Here is a 27,044-nt window from a genome sequence, read left to right on the forward strand (position 1 = left end):
CGACAAGGACGGTCTTCCAGCTCCGGGTACCCTTCCATCCGAGAAGCTGTCTCTTCAGCACTCGGCCGGACACCGGAACTCGAGGCGGTCGGGTCGACAGTCAGCCGGGGAGCCGGCTCCGCGACGGCCCAGAAAGAACTGAGCACGCGCCCAAAGCGCCTGGCGTCCCGTCAGGGGGGAGAGGTGTTAGAGGTCGAGAGGAAATGTCCCCCGCGCCGGCATGCCTGAGGCATATGTTGCTTTGGTGACTCCACGGGGTGAGGGGCGGCGCTAAAGTACTAGCGCGGGCTCCCAAGAGTTACACCCGCTCCTCCCACACGCCATCCCCACTCCTTTCCCAAGGCTTCCGCGGCCGTCGGAAAAATCCGGAGAGGCGGACCCCTTTCGCTTCGGACGCACTTCCCTTTCACGGCAGGAAGTGGGGGGGGGGGGGGGGGCTGGAAAAAAAAAAAAACAAACGGACGAGCCGCGCATGCGTTGTTCTCTGGCGGCCTCGTGTGGAGTCGAGTTGCCGGATTCGTCGCCCCGGCCGGAGTGCGCCTGCGCGGTCGCAGGGTTTTCTCCACAGTCCCCCCCGCCTCAGTCTCCGCTTCCCCTCCCCCTGTCCCCCGCGGGGGCTCTGGGTCCGGCGCCGGGACCATGTTCACCAGCACCGGCTCCAGTGGGCTTTGTGAGTACCGGCCGCCGCCATCCTAGTTATGTCCCCTAGACGGCACCCTTGGGTACCTCCCTGAGGAGACTGGGGGCGGCAGGGACTCTGGGGGGTTGCGAGAGGTTTTGTGTGTGTGGTGAGGGGGCAGATCTTCCATCCCAGTTGCCAGAGCCTTGGTAGTTCCTGCCCCTTGGGGGCCAGCGGTCACCGCCCCCGTTCCAGCCTGGCGGGGCCAGTGAGGACTGAGTCCCGCCTCCAGCTCCCCCCCGCCCCCCACCACCTGTGAGCCCCAGGTTCGATGCTCAGGTGCTCCCGGGGCTGCCGCCGAGTGGGCTTGGGCAGTTAGGGTTCGGGCTGGGTTGCCCTGGTGTTCTGGCCCTGCTTCTTGCCCTCAGCGGAGAAACCAGAGGCTGTCCTGGTGGAGGCGATGCTGGAAGCCTGCTCCCTTCCCACTCACCTTGCTCCATTCATTTTAGGCTACCGAGGGATCCAAACTGCCTTCCCTCAGATGCAAATTTCAAACCTCGGCTTCAGAATCTGACCCCTTAGTTTTACTTCGATTTTTTTTTCTCCCTCTCAGCCTCCCTTAGGAGTATTTAGACAAACAAAAACTGATTGAAAGTACTTGAAAGTGAAAGGAAGTTTGGAAGGAGTTTAGCACAAGCAGGGCCGTTGCTGCTGGATGTTTGTTATATTTTAGTGGCGTATCAGCGGTGGGGTGTCAACAGATAGAGGGTAGAGAAATATATAGAGCCTTTTAAACAGCTTTCTTTTTCTCGCTGAAATGGCCTAATTGACTCTTGGTAAGGTGGACTGTATGTCAAGTGAACAGCATTGAGGTTAGGCATTGACAGAGCAACAGCGAACTGTTTGAATAGATACAGTTTTTGCAATTGCTTGTCACTGTTCATGCTTCCTTATCTCCAAACGTGTGAAGTTAATCTTACCGAGTACAGAGGCAGTTGACATTTCCAAATGTTCATGATCTGTTGTGAAAGGTAGGAATCTTTTTAAGAACACAGATCATATTATTGACCAGGGGATTTTTGCAGAAATTAACACCTGTGGTCAGCAGTTTTGTTACATAAGTGAATATTAATGTATCTCTGGTCAATAAATGTTCTGGTAACAAAAGATGTGTTAAGATACCTGGTCAGTAAGTTGATATGTTAGTCTGGGAGTAAGTTAGTGTCAGGGTGACAGGCATAATTATAAATCTTCCTCTCTTCTCAGCTTCTCAGGTTTTGAAGTGGGCTTAACATTTATGATTTCCCTTGTTTCATGATTTGATTTATAGCATTTTTCAAGCACTGGCCTCAGAGTACCATAACAGCTACTAGGTAGTTAATCTCCCTCAGAGTACCCTTTGGATAAAGAACATCATGACTGTTGAAACTGATAGTTGAGAAGGTGGTGTGTTTTTCTTGGGATCCTACTATGAGCCATACACTGCTGAATAGGAAATTAGCAGTTGTTACTGTTCAGTCAGTCAGTCGTGTCTGACTCTGGGACCCAGTGGACTGCAGCACCCCAGGCCTCCCTGTCCTTCACTCTCTCACGGAGTTTGCCCAGATTCATGTCCATTCATGCCATCCAACCATCTCATCTTCTGTCGTCCCCTTCTCCTCCTGCCCTCAGTCTTTCCCAGCATCAGGGTCTTTTCCAATGAGTTGGCTCTTGGCATCAGGTGGCCAAAGTATTGGTGTTTCAGCTTCAGCATCAGTCCTTCCAATGAATATTCAGGGTTGATTTCTTTTAGGATTGACTGATTTGATCTCCTTGCAGTCCAAGGGATTCTCAAGAGTCTTCTCTAGCACCACAATCAATAGTAGAATTCTTTAGTTTTGTTTATTTTCTTAAGTCATTTTGAGCTATCCATCCTTGCTAATCAAAAAACATTAAAAAATTAAAATAGCAGGCAAAATCTGTTACTGGTTACTATGCTCTGTTAGCTATTATGTTGCCAAAGTGTATTCAAATTAGATATAAGGTGACTCTGGGGAAGGTAAGACATGATTACTTGTGGCACATGGTTGATAACTATTGATTTCTAGGAGCCAAACTGCAGCTCAGGGAGAGGCCTAGGCTCGAGGCTTCTTCTTAGCTGTCTTGCCTTGTTTCTGAAATAAATGGGTGAAGCATAAAAATGGGTGGAATGGCCATTCCTCAGAAGTCCGTGTCTTATATGCTCCTTTAACAAACATTTTGAGCAAATCTTATGGGTTGGTTTCTGGGGATTGACAACTCTGGCTGGGTTCTGGGGACGTGACATTGCACGAGTCTTGGTCCCAGTGTTTGCAGAGCTTACGTTGTTTAGGCACCATTTTTTTCTGGACTGGTCTTTTCACAAGTCTGGGCAGGGAAATTTTCCTTGCTCTGGTTTTTCTTTGCAAGGCTCCCCACTGAAAGGGAAGTGATTTCCTTTAGATAAGTCGTGTGCCCTTTGGTAAATGAGAGTTCTGATCCTAAGTGTCCTGAGGATGAATGTTTGCCTAACCCTGCCCCAAGGGATGTTTTTTAAGGGAAAAATCCTGGCTCTTTCCTACCACCTGCATATTTCCCACCTCTGTGACTAGTAGATGATGGTATTTTCACATTACACTTGCTTTCCTCTCTCTCATTTATTTATTTATTCTGCAAGTGTCTGTTGTCTACCTACATAAGCCAAGTACTGTTTGTGTACAGAGGATAAAGTGGTACACAGGATGAAGCAGACCAGCATCCAATAAGTATGTTACTATGTGATTTCACATCGTGGTAAGTGTCATGAGGAAAATTCGAGGGTAGTGGCGTAGGCTGCAGTTACAGAGGACTTTAGCAGGACTCCAGAAGAATGCGAAGGATGCTGCTTTAGCTGTCATGGTCAGAGAAGACGTTTGGGAAGGTGATGGAAATGGTGTGAAGGAGCCAACAGGTGAGTTTTTGTTGAACAGTGTGCATCTTGCAGAAGGGGATGCACAAGCACAGAGACTCTCAAGCAGGCAGAGCAGGGCGTTTTCCAGGTGTTGAAGAAAGCTAGTGCTGCCAGGGCCATGAATCAAGCAAAAGGCATTTGCAACCATGTCTTTGGGAAACTGTACTGCTGTCGGGTAATTAGGACTGGATAAACGTGCATAGGACTCGTCTTCATGCCTCTTTTAGAGCCTTGCTTAGAGACGACTACACGTTGAGTAATAGATGTATGATTTCTTACATTTATTAGTAAGCGTTCCCATGACTTCACAGTGTACTCACTGACCGTGGATTTAAGCAACACTAACTGCGTGTCTAATGTATTCCAAGTGTAGATCCCACCCTCAAGGAATTCAGTGTCTAGTGGGAGAAAAGGTGACAAAAAGGAATGAGACAGCATCTGTACTGGGTGCTGAGGGTTTCGGGCAGGGGGTGGGCTCGGGAGGAGAGAGTCGCTGTTAAGACTTCCATCGTGGGGAGACGCTTCAGCTGACTTGCGGCTTGAGCGCGAGCTGGTCGGGCCTGTGAGTGGGGAGAGGGCATCTGTGGGGGCCAGAGCCTGAGCAGGGCCCGGCAGAGAGGCCGGAGGTGATGAGGTGATGATTGCTGATCATGGCTGAGGGGAGCACTTCCTGCACAGAGGTGTGTGCAGTGACGTCATTCAGAGGCCAGGGAGGCGAGGGCTGGGGATGGAACCCGAAGAGAAAATGTGGCCAGCTGCCCCTCCTTAGGAATACAGACAGGAGCGGATGGTAGAGCCGAGTTCAGGAAGCAGGAGAAGGTGAAGTTCTGAAGCTCTGGTTGGGGAGGCTTCACGCTGCTGTGGGCGGCAAGATGGAAGCCTGTTGGGGATGCAAGCAGTGTTTTCCATACGCTGCCTGTGTCCTGGCTGCGAGAGCAGCCACGGAGTTTTCAGATTCCTGGTCCCATCCCCAGAGAGTCACATTCAGAAGAGCCAATGTGGCCATCAGAGATCTGAATTTTTAAAACCGGGGGAAGATTCTAAGGGACAGATTTAGGTCAAGGCGACAGGGTGGCCAGCAGGAGGGGCCCAGAGTCCAGCAGGAGAGGTTGATGGCCTCGGTGAAGGTGGGAGCAATGGGAATGGACAGCGGGGAGAAGGAGGATTCTAAAAATGTGTAGGCAGGTAGGCCGTGTCAGTAAAGCTCATGAGATTGGGAGAGAGAAAGGAGTTGAAGGTGACTGGGTATACATGTTCCTGTTTACTGAGGCAGGGCGTGTAGAAATGGAGGGGCTTAGTTGGGGGAAGACATTCAGTGTCTAAGGGCCTGGGAAGTCCAGTTGGAGATAATGCAAGGGCCATCTGCAGAGAGGGAGCTGGCCGGACACGGGCCATTACGTGGGGGTTGTGCCCTGGATGTGAATGGTGACACCGGGAGCAGGAAGTAGAGCAGGAAGGCTGAGGACAGAACTGAAGACAGTTCCAGTCCAGTGTGGAAGGCGCGGTGGAGAGAGGAGACAAGAGTAGGTAGACATGGGTGTTTCTTTAGGAGGAAACCATCTTCACCCGACCTAGTTTGATTTGCCTGCTTTCTTTGTAAACAAACTCCTGCAGCTTCACACTCTCTCACGGTGACTCTGATGGCCAGACTTCTGATCTCCTTGTCTCCAGTTTACAGGCCATTTCTGGCATCTTCCACTTCCAGTCTGGAGACCACGGTTGATTGCCCGAGTTGCGTTCCCGTTGAGACCCTTGGTGACCTGGGACCCCTGTCCTGCTGTCTCTCCTGGCAAAACCGCAGCCTCATCCTTATGTGTGGTGTCCCATGCGAGCTGAGTCCTCAGCACGACTGCTCGGTTACATTTCTTGGATTCTGTTGTCTCATCATCAAGACTGTTCCCACACTTCCTCTATCCCAGATATAAGGGCCATGGGTGTTGGCACCCATGGCCATACCTGGGCACATCTTCTCGCTAACTTGTTTGTATCCATTCTGCAGGTGTTAGAGGAGATGTCGTAATGTAGGTGATGTTCAAGCTGATTTTGGGGAGATGAATAAGGGTTTGTCAGGCATGTGAACTTAGTTCTTTTGTTTACCCCAGTCTAAAAGAATTCTTCTAATTGAGGCCCACCCTTTGTCTATTCTTAACTCATTCTTTTAAAACTTATTTTTATTATTTATTTGGCTGCATTGGGTCTTAGTTGCAGCATGTGGGATCTCGTTCCCCGACATGGGATTGAACCCGTGGCTCAATCATTGGGAGCTTAGAGTCTTAAACACTGGACCAGTGGAGAAGTCATTCTCTACAGCCTTTTCTAGTGACATTCCCTCCTCTCTTCCGGCATGAGTTAAAGCTGGTGCCTTCTCCTTTGGGCTCTTCAGAGACCCCCAGGATATTTCAGACCCCTATTCTGTGGAAAGGAGATGTTATTACCTATTTTTTTCAGGTGGTTGTGAAGATGAAAACATTTATCATGTGTAAACTGCTAGAGTTTTGCATAGTAAATAAATAGGGTGAAGTTTTTTTTTTCTTTTTTATTTATTTTTAATTAAAGGATGGTTGGTTTACAGTGTTGTGTTGGTTTCTGCCATACATCACCATGAAACAGCCATAGGTAGACATGTGTCCCCTCCCTCCTGAGCCTCCCTTCCGCTTCCCACCACATCCCATCCCCCTAGGTTGTCACAGAGCCCCGGTTTGAGTTCCCTGTGTCATACAGAGAGAGACTTCTCTAGGAACAACCTATGGAAATGATCCCTGAAAGTATAGTCTTGGGGTGAAGTATTTTTAACTGGAGACTTGTTGGGAGTCTTATAAATACAGAAGCATAACCATTCCATCCATTGACTGTGTTCTGTACCTGCCCAACTGCTAACGACTTTGTTTCTTCTTCCCTACCAAGCTTCTTGAAAGATGTCTTCACTTTTTTCCCTTTCTCACTTCCCTTCACTCTTAAGCTCTGCAGTTAATCAGCTGGGTTTTTTTTGATGGTCACCGGCTGTGGCCTGGCGTTCACGGCACCTGCTTCCCTCCCCCACATACCGCCGAGAGTGAGTGACCGGAGACTTCCTTGTCCACATACGGGCCTCTCACTCCTTGTCTTAGGGGAATGTTCTCTCACACTGGCCTTGATGAACACTTTTTCCTACAATTTTTTTTTTTTAATAGAAGTGTCATTGATTTACAATCTTATATTAGTGTCAGGTGTATAGCATAGTGATTCGCAATTTTTATAGATTGCCTTCCATTCAGAGTTATTATAAAATATTGGCCATATTCCCTGTGCTGTACATTACCTCCTTGTATCTTTATCTTATTTATTTTATACCTGGTAGTCTGTACCTTTCTAAAATTCCTTGTTCTTTGACTCTCTCCTCTCATCTTCTGACCACATCTGCTTAGTTTCTTTCACATCCTCAGGGGCTCCTGAATTTGGCTATAAGTTATTGTCACTTTAAGATGAGCAGTTTCAGTGGATCATTAAGGCCGAAACCTATTTATGTCGAAGGAGTGAACTAGAGGTGGTTGTTGCTTAGTCGCTAAGCCATATCTGACTCTTTGTGACCCCAGGGACTATAGCCCACCAGGCTCCACGGTCCATGGGGATTCTTCAGGCAAGAATACTGGAGTGGGTTGCCATTTCCTTTTCCAGGGCATCTTTCCAACCAGGGATGGAACCTGGGTCTCTTGCATTGTCAGGTGGATTCTTTATCACGAGCCACTAGGGAAGCCTATGAGCTAGAAGTAGAGAGTAGAAATAGAGTGGATTGTTGGGATGGACAGCTGAGCGAGTCTCAGGAAGACAGAGCTGGAGTTAGCCCTTTGGAGATTCGGATGGTTGTCAGTACCCAAAGATATCATGCTGACTAAAACACATAGCCCTGAGTTGGGAACCAGTAGTATAAATTTATCAGAATGAGAAATCTCACCTGAGCTGGAAGTTTCCTTTGAGTGAAACTCTTCTTGATCCAAAACCTTAGTTAGGAAGACCGAGTCCAATGCAGCTGATGAATCCAAGGTACAGTTGTGCCAGCCTGTGGTAGGGACATTCTTCTCACTCTAGAGATGGGTGAGCCGTAAGGACCAGTGGGTCATTCAGGGCCTACAAACCCCACCCTCATTTCAGCTTTAGGATATTGCCTCATAAGCCGAGCACTCTGTCCCCAGCATCGCACTGACACGGACACTTCCATAGTTTCCCACTGTGGTTTTGGTGGTGCTCCCAGGAAGGACCATACCATGTTCTGATATATTCTTTCTTCAGGTATGTACTCCATGTGTTGAATACATAACTTGTGGGAGGTGATCAAAGTAAATATTTTTGTCTCTCACCATCTCTTTTTTGTGTGTGTGTGTGTGTGTGTAATAAAGTTTTATTAAAGTGTAAAGGAGATAGAGAAAGCTTCTGACATAGACATCAGAAGGGGGTCACCATCTCTTTAAAATATACTTATCTTGGAAAGCTTTTTGCCTTTATGAAAAGGCTTCAGGCCTTATGACTTTTTATTCACTCTAAGTTATTGATTCAGCGGCTCTTCTTCTAGGAGCTTGGGATTCAGTAGTAAGTGAAAGACAAAAGGTGCATTCAGGTGGCAGTAACCTTAGGGAACAGAAGTCACAAAACGTAAGCTCAGTTTAGAGATTGAAAGTACCCAGTTCAATGTATTCAGCCTTCATTCAAAGGTAAGACTTTTTCTCCCTCTTTATCCCAGTTAAGATTTTCTCCCTCTTTAGAGGTTGAAAGTACCTAGTTCAGTTCATTCGGCCTTGATTCGAATTTAAGACTTTTTCTCCCTGTTTCTCCCAGTTGAGATTTGTAGTTGGTAACCACTTGTCAGAGAAAGTGATGTAACTGGCTTCTGACCTTTTGTGTCCCATCCAACCCTGAAATTTCCAGTTTCTCCTTCCTGGTTTCTAGATGGGGCAGAGTGGGAGGAAGAAGGAATGGTGAGAAGCTCGGAGTGTTCCTATGCTTCTCTCTGAGCCTGGCCAGTGGTTTAAGCTGATTCTGTACTGTAGGTTCTTAGGGTGTCTGGGGAGGCACTCATGCAGGTTGCTCCCCTGACCTGGGGGATGTATTGTTAGGCTGGTGGTCCTCATTTGGTGACTTTTCGTTAGCTTCTTGAAACTTAGGTCCATCTACAGTTTCTTCCTTCTAAGGCCTGTTTGGCTTGCTTGAGGGCACTGTTGGACTGAAACAAAGATGACGCCTCTGGCTTGTGATCCACCTCTGCTTTGCTGGAATTGCTGATTCTTTGTCCTGGTTGTGCATTTTTTATCTCATTGATCAACATGGCTTCTCCTCCTTCTGCTTTCCAGAAACCCACTGTACCCCCCACCTCCTATCAGGGCTCACGTATTCAGCTCACCCCTTGCTCGGCTTGACGCGAGGGCGTGGATGTGTATGCACAGTGGGGTGGTTCACTCCACTCATCATCCTCATGACATCCTCTCTCCAGAGCAGAGAACTCTCACCCTTCTGCTCTTTAAACTCATGATCTGACTGAGAGGACTCTCTTGGTGCTGTTTCTTTGTAAAATCTGCATTTTGGTTGTTGAGTCTTCCTTTGGTATTCAGCTACTCTTATATTAGTATTTCGGTACCTCAGTGGAACCTGCAATTTTGCCATCTTGTTTTAGTTAGGTTTCTGTTTTCAAGGACCAAGGATCACTTCGCTGGCCTCTTTAGAGGTGACTTTGTGTATTTGTGTTCTGATTTTATTCCTTGTTGCAGTAAGGGATTAACTCAGCAGGCCTGGTTTGCCCAGACCCCTGAACCAGTTGCTTTTAATGCATGATTCTTGGGGATAAGCTGCTTCCCAGATTTCTTAAGTTTTGAGGGAGTGTATTTTTTGAAACTCTTGAGAAATATAATACTCTTTATTCAAGAATTTTGATTGAGAAGGAAAGACATATTAAGTAGGAAAGGGCAAACCTGAGCGAGGGTGCTTTTAAAAACAATGTTTTTCTTTTCAATCTAAAGTAAGATTAACCACATTATAGAAAGCTTGCAAGATAGAGAAAAACCACAGTTAGCATTTCAGTTAATTTTCTTAATCTTTTCCCCTCTGTCATTTATGTTCTTGTTTTAAATGAACTGATTTTGTTATTGTACAATGAATACATGTTCACCAAAGAAAATTCTGAAATATGGAAAAGTAGTGAGAAGAAATAAAAACACCATTTATTAACATCTTGGTGTTTATACTTTTTCCATTGCAAAAATGAATATCCAAATTAATAATTAAAAATAAGTTTATCACACTTGAATACTATTTTCTAACTTGCTTTTATTTCATGCAACACTCTAAAAATGCAGTCATAATGACTGTGTGTGTATTCTGCTGTTTTCTCCTTTGTCATAAGCATTTTCTTAGTATACTACTCTCACAGTTAGGTTGGTGCTTCCCTCCATTTTTTTTTTTTTTCCATTACAGTAATGCTGAGAGCATCTTCATTTTCAAATATTCCTAGAAATAAAAGAAGACTAAATAAAGAGTATTTTAACTTTTGATACTGTCAAATTCTAGCCCCACGGGATGGTACCTATAACTTTACCAGAAATTTTAAGGGAGAAGAGATTGGTTTACTTAAGTTATCACTTTTAATTTTCACAGTAGCTCTAGGTATTGTTACTCTATTTTTTCTGCAAATGAGTATGTTGAGTCTCAGAGTGTAATTTGTCCAAATTATGTGGAAGAGCTAGGACTTGAGCTCAGGTTTGCTTGCCTCCAAAGCCAGCATTTTTTTTCACTATGTCATGCCACGTTAGAGACTAAATTGATGTGAATTTAGTCTCTGACTAGGAGCAGTGGTAATATAACTTCTAAGCCTTAGGAAAAACACCTGGGAAAAAGAATCATCATTTAAATGAGAGTTCTGCGTATATCTGTAATTTTTCAATCAACTAATAAAGTATGCGTTCTTATCAGTTTTACTTATATCACACTGTAAATTTTACTGTGTAACACTTATGTGACATTACTAGGCTCCATCTGAACAGCTGGTTAGTTCTCAGAACAACCCCGTGAAGTACTATTCTGAATTACTCCCCGCAGTTTGCAGATGAGGAAAGTGAGGTGCAGGTATTTAAGTAACTTGCCCAGGATCATAGCTGGTGAGGAACAGGGCTAGAATTGGAATCCTGTCTGGCTTCATGTTGTGTGTTGTGAACTAATGCACACTACTACTGCTCAGACTCAAGTTTATTTACATTTCTCTCTCTTGACCACTTGACCCTGTTCATAGGATCGTGACGAATACAGCAGCTCTGCTCAGCAGTGGGGCTTATTTCTTGGCCACTGAAAACTCACTCGGTCCTAGCAGGTTGCTTTTCATTCCTCCCCTTGTGTCTGCTGCAGCTCCTTTCTCTTGGGTCCACCATGTTCCTTTTGTTGGCTTTCAGTCCAAGAGTCTCCCCCTTTCTTCCTGAGCAGAACCAAAATCCAGTTCTGCTTTCACTAGAGATGTTTTATGTCCTAATTAGGATTTTTTTTTCTTGTAGGAACTAGTATACTACGGTTGTTTTTATTTGCATAGTGTTCTTTTTCCCTTCTCTTTTTTGATTAATAACTTGACTAATAAAGAGAAAGTAAAAAGAACACTATGCAAATAAAAACAGCCATAGTATATTAGCTCCTACAAAAAAAAACACAAAAAACCCTAATTAGAGAATGGCAACCCACTCCAGTATTCTTGCCTGGAGAATCCCCATGGACCGAGAAGTCTGGTGGGCTACAGTCCATGGGGTGCAAAGAGTCAGACACGACTGAGCGACTAAGCACATTGTCTACCTTGGGCTTCCCCGGTGGCTCAGCAGTAAAGAATCAGCCTGCAGTGCAGGAGACCCAGGAGACATGAGTTCAGTCTCTGGGTCGGGAAGATCCCCTGGAGGAGGGCATGGCAGCCCTCTCCAGTATTCTGCCTGGAGAATCCCATGGAACAGAGGAGCCTGGCAGGCCATAGTCCATAGGGCTGCAAAGAGTCAGACACGACTAAAGTGACTTAGCACATTATCTGCCTTTTCCACCTTTTTCCATTCTCAGCTTATGGCAGTATCAGTTTAAGTCATGAAGGCGGAACCTACCTTAAATCAAGCTACTTTAAAAATGCATTTCTATGGAATTTTAATAAGTACAACCTGACAAAGAACATCATAAATAATGATTGACTCCAGTGTTTTTGAAGTGTGCTTTGTGGAACACACTGGTGCTGTGTGGGGCTGCTTTTAAGCATTAAAATTTTAATTTAAAAATTAAAAATTTTAAACCCAAAATTGTTCAGTTTATTTTTTCTAGCTTTATTGAGATATAATTGACAAAAATTTTATATGTTTATGTTGTGTGTGATGTTTTGTCATATGCATACATGGTGAGCTGATTACTGTGGTCGAGGTAATTAACATATCCACCTCACAGTCATCTTTTTTGTGTGTGTGGAAACATTCAAGATCTACTAGCCAGTTTCAAGTATACAGTACAGTATTATTACCTATCGTCACATACTGTACATTGCTTAAATTTTAACCCTCATTTAAATTATAAATGAAAATTATTGTTATTTTTATTGTTGTTCAGTTGCTCAGTCATGTCCAACTCTTTGCGACCCCCTGCACTGCTTATGTAAATCATGATTCCCTTTCCTGGATATTTTTCATAAGATTTTTATGTTACATTGCCACTGTTCTCAGACATTTTCCAATGCGTATGTCACCTTAGTCCCTTGAATGTAGCATGAAACAGTGGAAAGAGTACAGTATTAGTTGGTTTTTAAAGGTTGATGATGCAAGTTAGTACTTCCAGGCTTATGGACCCTGCAACAAGGAAATTGAACTCTTTGTTAAATTTATTAACTACGACTGGAGTCGTAGAAGAAAACAGAGCCCTGGGTCATAAAACCAGTGCTACTTCAGGGAGTCTCTTAATTTCTTTTGATATTTCTTCACTACTTAATTTCACCCTCAGCTACTGCTGCTTCTTGACCCTTGCATCATTTTCTTCTTGAAAGTCTTCTGTTTTTCTCCCCGCTGGCCTACATCCTACAGTAAATGTTTTGGTGCAGAGGACACAGGGTGAACTTTCCAGGTGCTCACTTGGCCATTCGTGTGCATAGTGAGAGCCTGGACTCCTAAGTAGCTGGTGTGGACTTCCTCTTTATTTGTGGGTTGGTCTTTGTCCCCAGGAGGCCCATACCTCTGCAGCAGGGCTGCCTGCAGGCCCTGTTCAGGTGTGCAGAGCTTGTGACGAGGCTGCCTTCCAGCTGGGGTGCAGAGGTGGGGAGCAGGAGGAAATCCCCAACTGCTGGCTGGCTGGGGGCCTCAGCTCTGTGTAACTCTCACTCTGAGTAAGGCTGCCCTTCCTCTTAGCACCCACCCCCTCCCACTGATCTGTGTTCCCCAGGCTGGCATCTCCTGGGGGAGTCTGAAGACACCCGCGCTCTGTTCGAGTCCTTCTCAGCCCTCAGACTCTCAGCGTCCTCCCAAATACATCACCACTTTCTTCAGAGAGCATTTCTTGAATTTTATTCTGGGGGCCAAGCCGTTTCTCCTGCTGGGGAGAAAAACACCAGATGAATGGGTGTGTGTGAGAAAATGTGAGTGTGCCTGGGGGTGGGGTTTTGTGGAAGGGCCGCCCACCTGTCACGGCAAGGCAGGCGTGTGTGCCATTTATATGGGGATGGTTTTACACAGGATGTGGGCTCCACACCAAGGGCCATTGAGACAAACGTGAGATAATAATTCCCTTGTCAGTTCTTTCTCCTTTTGATTGTAACAGAGAGAAAGTCTCAGTCAGGTGCTAGTCTGAACTGCCTTACTATTAGCAGCCTGCTTCCTGCTGTCACCTAGAGAACAAGAGGCAGGCCCCCATCTTTCTGTCAGTAGCAGTGTTAGAATTTCATAAAGGGTGTTCATTTTTATAGTTACCACCTACTGATGACAGTGTGACACTCATTTTGCAATTATTGTAGTGATGTAAAGTTTCTTTTAAAATACATTTATTTAACTAAATCAGAGTAAGGTGAGTTGAAGTGTTAAATAACAGGGTAGGTAGCACTGGGATATAGCAAAACTTGTGGTGCCAAAATGGAAATGATTGAAGTTTGAGGAATACTCTAGATTATTCTGACGGATAATTCTGTTTGCACGTTGTTCCTCCCCGGGTCTTGGTCTTTATTGATTGTTTCTTGGACATCTTTGAAAGGAGATGTTTCTCTTGTGTTCTGAGGGCCCTCTTGTTTCAGTGTGACTTTGGAAGGGAGGAAAAGTGGACAGGTATCGGAGTCTGTCATCTTGAACTGGAATTTTGTCTGGAGCTATCTTTTTGGTTTCATTGCTTTTATCCAATTTTTGAATCCACTTAGAATTCATTTTAGTGTTTATAGAGTTTAAGTGGGTGTTTTGTGTTGCTACCGATCTGCCAGTCTCAGCACCAGTGGTTAAAGATGTTCAGTAGTATCTCTACACACAAATGGATTAGGTGCTAAAAGGGTGTGTGTACAAGTCCAGACTTTAAAAGACTTTCTGCTTGGTTCTCTATTTTTTTTAAATTAATTTATTTTAATTGGAGGCTAATTAATTTATAATATTGTAGTGGTTTTTGCCATACATTGACATGAGTCATAGACTTTCCCACCAGACAGAAGTGGAAGAGGTTCCTTGGATCATCAAACTTGAAAATCAGACTTAGGTTTCTCTACTTGCAGATATGTGTTTTGTTTGTGTCTCCCGCACCGCCCCCTCCCCCAATAGACCAGTTTTATGGATGTCTTTGTGGGGACGGTCACCAGAAGGCACTCGCTGTCCTCCCCTGGGTCACTGAGGGTATATTTTTATCAGGTTTCCTTCCAGGAGACTCACAGTCCTGAAGAGTAAAACAAGGTGGATACCGGAGGCATCCCTCCCAGAGGCACAGGTTTCTGCCTTTTTGCAGACTTCCACATATTAGCATAACCCCTTTTTGATGAAAAAGTTTAAGTGACTTCATAAAACACCAAGTCACCCCATTCTTGTGGGACCCCTGAGAAGTTTACCGAATAGTTAAGTCGTCAGAAATAGGAAAACCAATCTGGTAGGATATGGCGGCCCCTCCAACCAGGGGTGCGAACCACACCGGGGCTTTTGGCGAGTGTGCTGTGACTCGGTGACTTGTGGGAGCGGGCAGGGTTGCTGCCTTGGTTCCCCTCATCCCCACCCCCTGCCGCGCTCCTCAGCTACGATGCTCTGTAACAGCCCACATGGCTGTGCTTTGCAAGACCTGCGGTTAGTGTCTTCAGTACCTGAAAGATGCATATTTTTACTGAGGTAGGATTCACAGAACATAAAACTCACCATTTTAACCATTTGAAGGTGTACCACTGTTTGCTTCCGGCCCATTTACACTGGTGTGCAGTGGTCACCAATCTCTAATTTCGGACCATTTCTGTCACCCCCTGAAGAAGCGCATCTTCCACTAAGCAGCCCCTCGCATTCCACCTACCCTGCATAATCCACTTTGATCTGCTTTCTGTCTCTGAATTTTTTAATTCTGGGCCCCTCATGTGTATGGAATCATCATGTATGGCTTTTTGTTTCTGGCTGCTTTCACTAAGCATGATGTTTTCAAGATTCTGCTATATTGTAGCCTCTGTCAGTAGCATGTGTCCTTTAATGACTGAGTAATGGTCTGTTTTATGGATGTACTTCATTTTGTTTATTCATCTGTTGATAAACATTTGGGTTCTTTCCACTTTTTTGGCTCTTAGGGCATGCTATGATGAACATTCAGGTTTTTGTTTGAATATCTTTTCAGTCCTGTTAAGTATATAACTAGGGGATGAGTTGTTGGGTCATATGGCTACGCACTCCAGTATTCTTGCCTGGAGAACCCCATGGACAGAGAAGCTGGGTGACCTATAGTCCATGAGGTCACAGAGTTGGGCATGACTGAGTGACTAACACCTGGACACCATGGTAATTCTATGTTTAACTTTCGGAGGAACCGAAAATGTACAGGTGAAGTATTAAAAATAGTAATAGTGAAAATCCCTTGGACCATGGACTATGACACAAAGATATCAGATTTTCTTGTTTTATATTAGAAAACCTTTTCTTTGGAGTCAGGCAGAGCAAGTTCAGATCTAAGCCCCTCTGCTAACTAGCTATGACCTTGAGGAAGTTATTTAATGTTTTTTAACCTATTTTTTACCTAAAACATTCAGATAAGTAATTATTGCCTCAGGTACTGTAAGCATTCACTGCGTGCTTTTTTTAGCACAGTGCTTGGCATAAAGTACTCCACATGTACTGTAATAATTATTTTAGGACAATACGCAGTCACCATAGCCTGATGCTATTCATTGCCACGGAGAGATGGCTGTGTACCTCAGTCATGCCAAAGATTGAGTGACCCAAGAGGAAACACCCTAAACTTTGGTGTTTTATGTTGTCTTTACCATAGATGCTTTGTATTTTTATTTTTAGATTAATGTATTGCTTCTCATTCTCAAAATTTGTAACATCCCTATTTTCAAAAGTGGAAGGACCCATTGCAAAGAAGTGACTTGTTTCTAACCTTCCATTTGATCCCTGCTTGGGTTCTTCATGTATGAACCACATCCTGGTTCCGCTAACAGAGGGGCCAGCAGATTGCTAGCGATTTGCCTTGTCTTGCTGCATAAGGATTTAATGACACTTTTTACTGAATTAATAACTAGCTAAACCAAAATTATTTTTTCTAATTCTTAAAATATTTTCGTAAAAAATTAAAACCTCCCATGAACAGATCACTCAGAGATTACCACTGTTAATACTTTGACAGATGCTTAAAAAAAAAGCCCATCTATGAACTATTTTTTTTTTAAGTGTTATATAATAATGCTACTAGAAATATTTTGCACTTACTACTTAGGAACATTCTCCAAAGCATGAAATATTTTTCTATAACCTAGTTCTTAAAATTGGATATGATTCCATTTTATGGATAGGACAGTTTATTTTCCTATTGGATAGTCATGTTTCTAGTTTTTTTCACTGTTATAAACAATGCTGTGATAAGTGTGTTTATAGCAAAAATCTTTTTGTATATCCATGGTAATTACTTTAGGCTAAATTCCTAGATGTAGATTTTTTTTTTTTAAATCAGAGACCTTATATATATTTTTAAAACCTTTGATCTGTTTGGCATTTAATAAGGTCAGGGAGCAACAGTTAGAACTGGACATGGAGCAACAGACTGGTTTTAAATTGGGAAAGGAGTACATCAAGGCTATATTGTCACCTTGCTTATTTAACTTATATGCAGAGTACATCATGAAAAACTTGCTGGGCTGGATGAAGCACAAGCTAGAATCAAGATTGCTGGGAGAAATATCAATAGCCTCAGATAGGCAGATGACACCACCCTTATGGCAGAAAGTGAAGAAGAACCAGAGTCTCTTGATGAAAGTGAAAGAGGAGGGTAAAAAGTTGGCTTAAAACTCAACATTCAGAAAACTGAGATCATGGCATCTGGTCCCATCACTTCATGGCAAATAGACGGGGAAGCAATGGAAACAGTGACAGACTTTATTTTTTGGGCTCCAAAATCACTGCAGATGGTGACTGCAGCCACGAAATTAAAAGACACTTGTTCCTTGGAAGAAAAGTTATGACCAACCTAGACAGTATATTAAAAAGCAGAGATATTACTTTGCCAACAAAGGTCCGTCTAGTCAAGGCTATGGTGTTTCCAGTAGTCATGTATGGGTGTGAGAGTTGGGCTGTAAAGAAAGCTGAGTGCCGAAGAATTGATGTGTTTGAACTGTGGTGTTGGAGAAGACTCTGAGAATCTCTTGGACAGCAAGGAGATCCAACTAATCAATGCTAAAGGAAATCAGTCCTGAATATTCATTGGAAGGACTGATGCTAAAGCTGAAACTCCAATACTTTGGCCACCTGATGTGAAGAACTGACTCATTGGAAAAGACCCTGATGCTGGGAAAGATTGAAGGCGGGAGGAGAAGGGGACGACAGAGGATGAGATGGTTGGATGGCATCACAGACTCAGTGGACATGAGTTTGAGTAAACTCCAGGAGTTGGTGATGGACTGGGAGGCCTTGTGTGCTGCAGTCCAGGGGGTCGCAAAGAGTCGGACATGAGCGACTGAACTGGACTGAACTCAAGTACCCACCACTCTGTGTTGCACCCTCCCAGACTGCCATCTCTTTATATCTTCGTTCACAGTTGCATTTACTTTTGTTACATAGGGTACCACTTTCTGTTTTTACTGATTTCTGTTATTACTTTTTCATGTCTTTATTTCAGTTAAAACCCACCATGCAGGTGACAATCTCTTTGGACCATGGAGCTCTGTGGCCAGCCAGCATAGGGAGCAGTTTTATTTGTAGCAGTTTTATTTATTTATTTGTCAGGATTTGTACCTGGTCATGCCACTCCCAGGCCAACAGGTCAGACACCACTTCTTGAATAGCATCGCTGTGTGTTCAGCCCCATCTCTTACTCCATGTATTTGTACACTCTTGTTTGGTGTAAGCTGGTCTGATCTGGTAAAACTTACTTCTCTGTTTTTCCCATGGGCCTTCTTTTCTGTGGTCACTCTAGACTTCTGAGGGATGATGGATAAAAATGCTTTCCTGTTTCTTCCCTGGGTGATGTTTCTGTGCTACATTCACAAGGCTTCTTAGAAAATCCTGCGGGACTCAGCTCTGGACTGTAGCTCCTCAGAATGATCTGTCACTCACAGGGGTGCCTAGCTTCATAATGAATATTTGTATTGACTCTTCTGTGTTTTATTTCCAATATCCTTCACCCCTGCTCCTTGGAATCACATTCCAAAATAAACTAGCTTCCTGCTTGTCTTTGTCTTACCTTTACTTTAATGGAACTCAGGCTAAATCATTTGTGATAATGAACTGGTAACTTACTCTGAGTCACAATTTTCTCTTATTATAAATTTGGAGAGAGTACTACCTACCTCATATAATTCTGTCCTTCACCAAATACGTACTAAAACCCTCCTATTGGCCAGATACTGTCCTGGGTATGGAAATACAGCAGTGAACAAGACAAATAGGATCCTGTCTTCATGGAGTTTACATTCTGATGAGGGAGACGACAAAGAAGTAAAACTTTCAAAGAAGAATTTCAAATAGTGAAAATTGCTATGCAGTGCTGCAGTCCATGGGGTCGCAAAGAGTTGGACACTACTGAGCGACTGAACTGACTGACTGACTGAAGTGAAATACAGAGTCATTCGGGGAAGCCACTCTGAGGTGCTGTCTGAGATGAGGACTGGAGTGATGAGAACAGGCTGGACAGGGGGAGAACGTTTTGAGTAGAGGCAGTAGCGGGTGTAAAGGCCCTGAGGTGTAGGGCCTTCAAGAACAAGGTTGTTCACATAAGGTGCTGAGAATGGGACTGTGCACTGCTGAGTAATCCGTAAATGCTGGATAGTATCGGTAGTAAGATCAGAGCACAGGAGTAGCCTGCATTAACTGCCCAGCAGTGAGTGTCCAGTTTTGTCACGTGAGTGGACGAAAATTGGCATCATAGAATATGCAGATAATTGAACAGCATGTGAATAGAGTTGCACAGCACATTTTTCTTTATTGTCGTGTGTTACATTGATTTGCTTTGCATTCCTGGTATAAACTTCACTTGGTTGTGACTATTATCTTTTTCGTGTATAGCTGGATTCAATTTGCTAGTATTTTGTTGAAAATTTTGCATCTGTGTTTCTAAGAGATAATTGGTTTGTTGTTTTCTTTTAATGTCTTGGTCTGTTTTTGGTATGAGTGTAGCATTGGCTTCATGAAATGAATTGGTAAAGGTTCTCTCCTTTTCTGCATGGTGGAACAGTTTGTGTAGGGTTAGTTTTCTTTTTCCTTTAAATGATTGGTACCATTTATCAGTGAAGCTGTCAGGCCTGGAGTTTTCTATGTTGGAAGACATTTAGCTGGGGATTGTTTCTTCATTTCTATAGGTCTGTTCAAGTTACTCATTTCTTTTTGAGTGAGCTTTGATAGACTGTATCTGTCAAGGAATTTGCCTGTTTTATCTTAAGTTGTCAAATTTGTGGCCAAAATGTTGTTTCTGATATTCCCATATTATCCTTTAAAAATTGTTTGTGATAAAAGTACATACATAAGATTTAACCACTCTAACCATTTTAAAGTGTACATTCCAGTGCATTAAATGTGTTTTGCAATGCTGTAAACCCCTTATTAGACTCTTAATGTCTGTGGCATCTGTAGTGATGCCCCGATCCTTTATTCCTAATGCTGGTTATTGTGACTTCTCTTTTTTTTTCCTGGTCAGTCCTCCTAGAGGTGTATTCATTTTATTGATCTTGTCAAAGAGTTAGCTTTTAGTTTCATTGATTTTTTTTTCTCTATTATATTTTGGTTTTCTATTTCATTGATTTCTGCTCATAATTCTTTCCATATGCCTGGTGAGGGTTTAGTTTGCTTGTCTTTTTCTAGTTTAATTTTTAAAACTTGTAGCCTTTGTCATGATTTGAGATCTTTTCTCTTCCTGTATAACCATTTAATGTTACAAATTTCCTTCTAAGCACTGCTTTGTTTGCAGCTCACAGATTTTGCTTGGTTGTACTTTGGCTTTTTTATTCTATTTAACATATATTCTATTTTCCCTTGTGACTCCCTCTTTGACCCAGATATTATTTAGAAGTATATTGTTTAGTTTTCAAGTACAGTTGACCCTTGAACAACATGGGAGTTAGGAATACTGACCCCCATGAAGTTGAAAATCCAGGTTTAAGTCTATAGTCGGTCCTTCATATCCATGGTTCCACATCTGTCGATTCAGCCAGCCATGGATCATGTAGTGCTATAGTATGTATTTATTGAAAAAAAAATCACATAGGTGGACCCTTGAAATTCAGATCTGTGTTGTTCAAGGGTCAACTGTATTTGGGAGATTTTCCATACATCTTTCTGTTGTTGATTTCTAGTTTTAATTTTGTGGTAGTTAGGGAACATACTTTGTATGACTTTAATTTCTTTAAATTTATTGAGATGTATTTTATGGCCCAGAATATGGTTGGTCTACCTTGAGGAATGTTCCATATGCATTTGAAAAAAAAAATGTGTAATTTTCTATTGTTGGGTGGGGTATTCTATAAATGTCAATCAGGTCACATTGACTGATACTGTTTTTCAAGTCTTCTATATTCTTACTGATTGATATAATAGCATATTGCAGTGTGGGTGTCTTAAACAACCAAAATATATTTGCTCACAGGTCAGAAGGCTGGAAGTCCAAGATGAGAGGGTTGGCGAGGCCTTTCTCCTTGGCCTGTGATGGCTGTCTTCTCCCTGTGTGTTCACACGGTCTTTCCTCTGTGTGTGTGCAGCCCTGGCGCCTCTGCCTTCTCTTATAAGGACAGATTGGATTAGGGCCCCACCTTAATGACCTCATTTAACCTTAAATTACCTCTTTAAAGACGCTTTCTCTTAATACAGTGGAATTGGTGGTGAGAACTTCAACACATGAATCTGGAGGAGGGCAGTGGACATTTCAGTCCATGACACTGGTTTTCTGTCTGCTTGTGTCACTGACTGCAGAGAGAGGAATGCTGAAGATTCCTACTGTAATTGTGGATTTATCTGTTTCTCTAAGTTTTTGCTTAATGTATTTTCAAGTGTTTTCTCAGCTCTCAAATTCTGTGATTCACTGTGTACCCCCCTCCGTGTTATGAAAAATTTCAAACGTGCTGAAAAGTTGAAGAATGGTTGTAATAAACACCATATACCTAGCACTTAGATTCTGCAGTTAACATTTTGCACATTTGTTCTATTAAATATCTGTTCTCTGTTTCATCAATTTGTCTTATTTTTTTGATGATTTCAAAATAAGTTGTAGTCACATATTTCTAAACACTTAAGTGTACATGTTGTTAACTAGAATTTGATCATGTTTCAAGCTCTTTTTTTTCTTTCTTATTGTAAACTTCATATGGTGAAATGCACAGGTCTTGAATTGATCAGTAAATCTTGCTGTATACAGTAATATTGTATACTTTCCCTGTGATTGAGGACTTCCTGGACAATTGTATATTATCTTGTAGCTTTCCTCATTGGTTTTTTGGGACCTCATTTTTGCTCACCTTAAGAGGAGGGCTTAACAGTTCTCTAATTTAAGTACTCGGATCTGTATTTTTAGTGGTTTAGTCCTAGACAGAATGAAAATGGTTGTAAAAATAGGTTCAGTTATTAAGTCAGTAAATAATTTATTTATTTTCAGTCTTTATTTTTAATTGTGGTAAAACATACATAACATAAAATTTGCCATTTTAACCATTTTTTGGTGTATGGTTCTGTGGCATTAAGTACATTCACATTGTTGTGCATTTATCTCTAGAACTCTTTTCATCTTGCAAAACTGAAACTCTATACCCATTAAACAGCTCCCTATTCTTCCCTCCCCCCAGGCCCTTGAAACCACTATTCTGCTTCCTGTCTCTGAATTTGACTACTTAGATACCTCATATAAGTGGAATCATACTTATCATTTTGTGTGTACTTATCATTTTGTGTGTGACTTATTTCTTTCAGCATAATGTCCAAAACGTTTATCTATGTTGTAGCAAGTGAGGATTTCCTTCCTTTTAAAGACAGAATATAATTGATTATATTCCATTATATGGATATACTGCATTTTATTTATCCACTTATCCATCATGGATGTTAGGTTGCTTTCACTGGTATTTAGTGAGTGTCTCTTATACATCAGTCACCCTTCAACACACGAACATGTGTTGACTGCCTTTATGGACCTGATCCTGCTATAGGCGTGAGGGATACTGCAGCAGTGAACATATAGACAAAATTTCTGCCTTCAAGAAGCTTATATTTGAGGTGGGAGGGGGGTTCAGGATGGGGAACACATGTACACCCATGGCTGATTATGTCAATGTATGGCAAAAACCACTACAATGTTGTAAAGTAATTAGCCCCCAATTAAAATAAATAAATTAATTTAAAAAAATAAACTTATATTCTAGTGGGGACTGAGGATGGGGAGATGGGCAGTACCCAAAGAAATGTATTTCTTGATTCCAAATTGTAATTTTTCTCACATTTTAGTGTTTCTAGTCTTGGGTTGTTTTTTTAACAACTGGTGCCATCTTTGAATTATATTTGACACTATTTCTTTTTTAATAACACCTAAAATAACAGTGTATCTTACAGTCAGTTTGAATCATAGATTTGAGGAATCACTATTTAATAAGTCACTTGTTGATAAGTGCTATGAAAAAATACACTAAAACAAAGGAGATACAGAATCACATGGGGTAGCCGCAGATAAGATGACATTTGAGCAGAGTGCGTGTTCAGTACAAATATATTTTTCATAGTAGGACTTCCTACCTGAAGGACATAGTGTGTTGGTTTACACTCTGTTCTCACTGTGGACTGGTAACAACTTGTGGACTGGTGACTTTGAGTGGCACTGGTGGAGAGGATAGAGCCTTGGTAGGTGGAGGTGGAAGTGGGCTTAGAGAACACTCTTGCAAGATGGGTGAAGATCTTGTAGGCAAGGTAAGGGTGAAGGTGACAGAATTTCCCAGCCTAGGAACTGGCAACAGTTCTACTGCTCACAACAAAACTTTGGCGGCGTCTTTGATTTCTCCATTTGCCCATGCTTTATACCCCGTTAACCAGCAAATCCTGCTTGCTGTACCTTCAAAACATACTCCAGTTCTGACCACTCTCACCTTCAAAACATATACCAGTACTGACCACTTTCACCACCCCAACCCAAATCACCCTGGTCCAGGCTATGATCATCTCTTGTCAGGATTATCATGGTGACCTCCGACTGGTCTCGCTTCTTGTCCACTTGCCTTCCTATAATCTCATCTCAGTTTAGCAGCCAGAGCGATCTTTTGAGAACACACGTGATCATGTTATCATCTCCTTAGCCTCCCCCAGAGCATCCTGTCACTCTCCGAGGAAAGGGTAAAGTCTTTGTGGCCTCTAAGGACTCTCCACTGTTTGCTCCTCAACTTCTCTGACCTTATATCCTGCCTGTCTGCTCTGCGCACATTCTGCTCTTGGCCATCCTGGCAGCCTTACTTCATCATATGGAGTGTGTTTCTGTCTCACAGCCCTTGGACTTGCTCTTCCCTCTGCCAGAAACGCTGCTCCCCAGGCCCTTGCTGGGCCCACATCCCCAGGCATCTGCTCACATCTCACGTTGTCAGAAGGGCCTTCTAAGCACCCTCTTCTTTCCCCACCAGCACTGTGTTCCCCCCGACACCAGGGCAGGCTAGTTAGTTAGGCTGCAGCAGCCAACAGCTTTAAAAACTTCAGGAGTCTGAAACGACAAGCTTTGTTTCTCACTGATGGCCTCCCTCTGTTGTGAGTCACCCAGGAGGACCTGTTCCACTCTGTCTTCCATGCTGGGATCCAGCTCACAGCCTAGCCTCCATCTTGAGCACTGGCCCAGGTTAAGGACAGTCACTGGCTGTCCGGTATTTGCCTGGGAGTGACATCTATCATGTTGAGTTGGCCAAAGCAGGTCACATCGCCAGGTACCCCTTCAGCCAGGGGCAGGTGTGGGTGGGCAGCAGTCCTGTTTCTTACCTGGAAAGAGAGCAGGAAGTCCATGGTAGGTCACACAGCCTTGCTCTTTACCTTGCTTAATTTTCCCGTAGCATTTATTTCTCTCTGTCATGGTACGTATTTACCTCACTTTGTGTATTTTCTTTTCTCCGTTGTCTAGAGTGTAAGCACCACAAGGGGAGGAGCTTTGTCCATCATCTGCTACTGTATCCCAGGGCCTCGGGGTGATTCATGGTCCCCAGCAGCAGGAGCTTGTTCATTGTAGAGATATGGACGAGGACACCAAAGCAGACGGTCCATTTATTCATACGGTGACATGTAAGCCACCGCGAGTGTGGAGCAGGAAGGTTACTGGAGAAAAGCAGTAGTGTTGCTGCTCAGTGGATGTGTCCGTTTGAGGTCTGAGACCATGAACCTACAGTGGTTCCTTACAGGCTGCAAGGAAGAGGCAGGAATAAACGGTGGGGCCCATTTCACAAGCATAGGTGAAGTCCAGGGTCAAGAAGGAAGCCTTCAAGGTGCACCTGTATCACCCATGCTCGATCCTCAGTTCTGTCTGAATGATGAGGGAGGAGCTTGCCGCAGTCATCACCTGGGGTGGTGATTGCAATGGTTGGAGCAGTTTTCCCTGCGTTCATTCTTTAGTTCGTTTACTTCTCATAGGACTTCTGAGGGAGTTTCTCTTCTCTTCATTTCACAGGTGAGGACAGCTGCAGTTGAAATAGCTCTCGATAGAATTGGTCAGGCTCCCAGCTGTAGTGCTTCCCTGTACGTTGAGTTCCTGGGCAGTGGGGCTCCGTTTTCTGGGGGCTGGGGAGCTCTGTTAGCTTTTAGATTCCCTGGAGCCTTGATTGCATCTTGGTGGTGGCGGCAGGTATGCAGTGACTTTACCCGTGGTTTGAGTTTAGCTGTTGGTGAGACCTGACCAGAGAGGAAATAGTTGGGCTATTTTTATATACGTAAACAAGTGCAGTAACCACACCACCAACCGTGACCAGTGGATTCATTCCCAGGGAATTTATTATGAATACCATTGAAGTGTGCCTCATGTGATCTGAGAATGTCCCTTTTGATGACCCTTTCCTGTGGTTTTGAATGTTGATAATCTGGATATTTCATTCTCTCAAGGAGCTGTGCTAGGCTTTATAGCCAGCATTCAGAAGCATATAGAAGAGAATCATATTAAAGATTCTTACTTGGGAATCTTTAATGTAGTCAGGAAGGCAAAGCAAGTTCCAGACCCTGACTGGTAAAGTAGTACCTGGAGACAGGGGTGCGGGGTGGGGGAAAAGCCCCCCCCACGCTAAAATGGGAGAGACTGACTGGAAGGAAGTGGAAACTGAGCTGTCATTTGAAGGCTGCGTGAGATGCACACAAGGCTCCGGGGGTGCCCATTGTGGAAAATCTCAGCAGGCCACCGCAGTCACCATGTTAGCACTTTTAACCGCTTCTTAAATTTCCCTGGTGGCTCAGATGGTAAAGAATCCACCTACAATGCAGGAGACTGGGTTTGATTCCTAGGTCAGGAAGATCCCCTGGAGAAGGGAATGGCACCCCACTCCAGTATTGGTGCCTGGAGAATCCCCATGGACAGAGGAGCCGTGTGGGCTGCAGTCCATGGGTTGCAGAACCGGACACAACTGAGCAACTTAAATTTCTTAAAATAAATGTTTATGTACCTGAATCCCAGTCACACTCAAGAGCTGACTGGTCAGTTTGTTAGAAAGCATACTTCTCTGTTTCTTTACACTTCACTGGGTGCTTTTCTGAAAGGTAGTCTATGAAAGTAAACTTGGTTTGGTTTCATATAAAAACCAGATGGCAACGAAGCACCCGTCAGCAGATTCCACGCGTTTCCCAGCGCCCTTTGATCACTTACCTCTGCAGGATGATATTTTGAAAATATATGTTAATAAGAATTAAATTCCAGAGCATGAGAACTTTGTCTTCATTCTAATTCAAAAGAAGTGAATTCTTTTACTTTTCAACTCTCATGGTCTCTAGAATCTTAGGGATGGTTATTCTGAAAGCCGTGTTGTTTTCCCCCAGACAAGGCACCTGTGTCCAAGAGCCTTCTACTGGTCCCCAGCGCCCTGTCCCTCCTGCTGGCCCTCGTCCTGCCGCACTCTCAGAGGTTCTTCGTGTACGACCTCCAGGCTGTCAAGGACGACTTGCAGGTGAGCGCCGCTCCACTGGCCCCGGGAGAGGAGGAAGCAAGCCTCTTGTCTCCGATTTGCCCTCCTTTCTGCCGGTCTCAGTGTCTCATAGCCTCTCAGTTTGTAAGAAATATGTATTATTACTGTCCTGTTAACAAGTCACTTTTCCAGTTGTATTTATTGATAATTTCAGCAAAGCAGATTATAATGAAGCAGTTGCAGTATTTCCAGTTTCCTTTTGCACATTTCTTTTCAACTTCACCTTTTACTATGGAAATGTGATTTTTAATTTCAAGAGATTTAAACAGTGTTAAGTCTGTTTTGTTGGTATGATTAGTTTGCATACTTAACATTTGCAGAAACTTGCCTCAGTTTGAGCGTCTGTTAGATGTGCTAAGCTCTCTCAGCTCTAGCAGATTGTGAGTCTGTGAATTTCTTTTACGGTGGAGGTTAAACCAATAGGAAATTTCTCTTGGATTTTTGCCCCACTCTCCCCAAATCTCTACGTGTTCATCACCCGGGAAGCTCTCAGAGGCCTGTCCTTTTAAGGGTTTTATGGAGATTTATTACACAGTTGTGCAGGTGTGCTAAGTTGCATCAGTCACGTCTGACTCCTTGCGACCCCATGGACGGCAGCCCGCCAGGCTCCTCTGTCCATGGGGATTCTCCAGGCAAGAATACTGGAGTGGGTTGCCATGCTCTCCTCCAGGGCATTATACAGGCAGGATTGATTACATCACAGGTCGTCTGTTAGTTGA

General features: G+C 43.5%; 1 protein-coding gene across 1 annotated transcript in view; it reads left to right on the forward strand.

The window, feature by feature from the left end:
* The first annotated feature begins 496 nt into the window (after positions 1–496).
* The window catches only part of UBAC2 (UBA domain containing 2), a 164,144-nt gene continuing 137,596 nt past the window's right edge, over positions 497–27,044 (forward strand). The window contains exons 1-2 of the mRNA XM_043891602.1: positions 497–670; positions 26,180–26,307. Of these exons, the coding sequence (XP_043747537.1) occupies positions 640–670; positions 26,180–26,307 (159 nt within the window). The 5' untranslated portion in view covers positions 497–639. The remainder of the gene's footprint in view (positions 671–26,179; positions 26,308–27,044) is intronic.

This window comes from Cervus elaphus, chromosome 30 (genome assembly GCF_910594005.1).
Source record: "Cervus elaphus chromosome 30, mCerEla1.1, whole genome shotgun sequence".
NCBI classification, from domain to species: domain Eukaryota; kingdom Metazoa; phylum Chordata; class Mammalia; order Artiodactyla; family Cervidae; genus Cervus; species Cervus elaphus.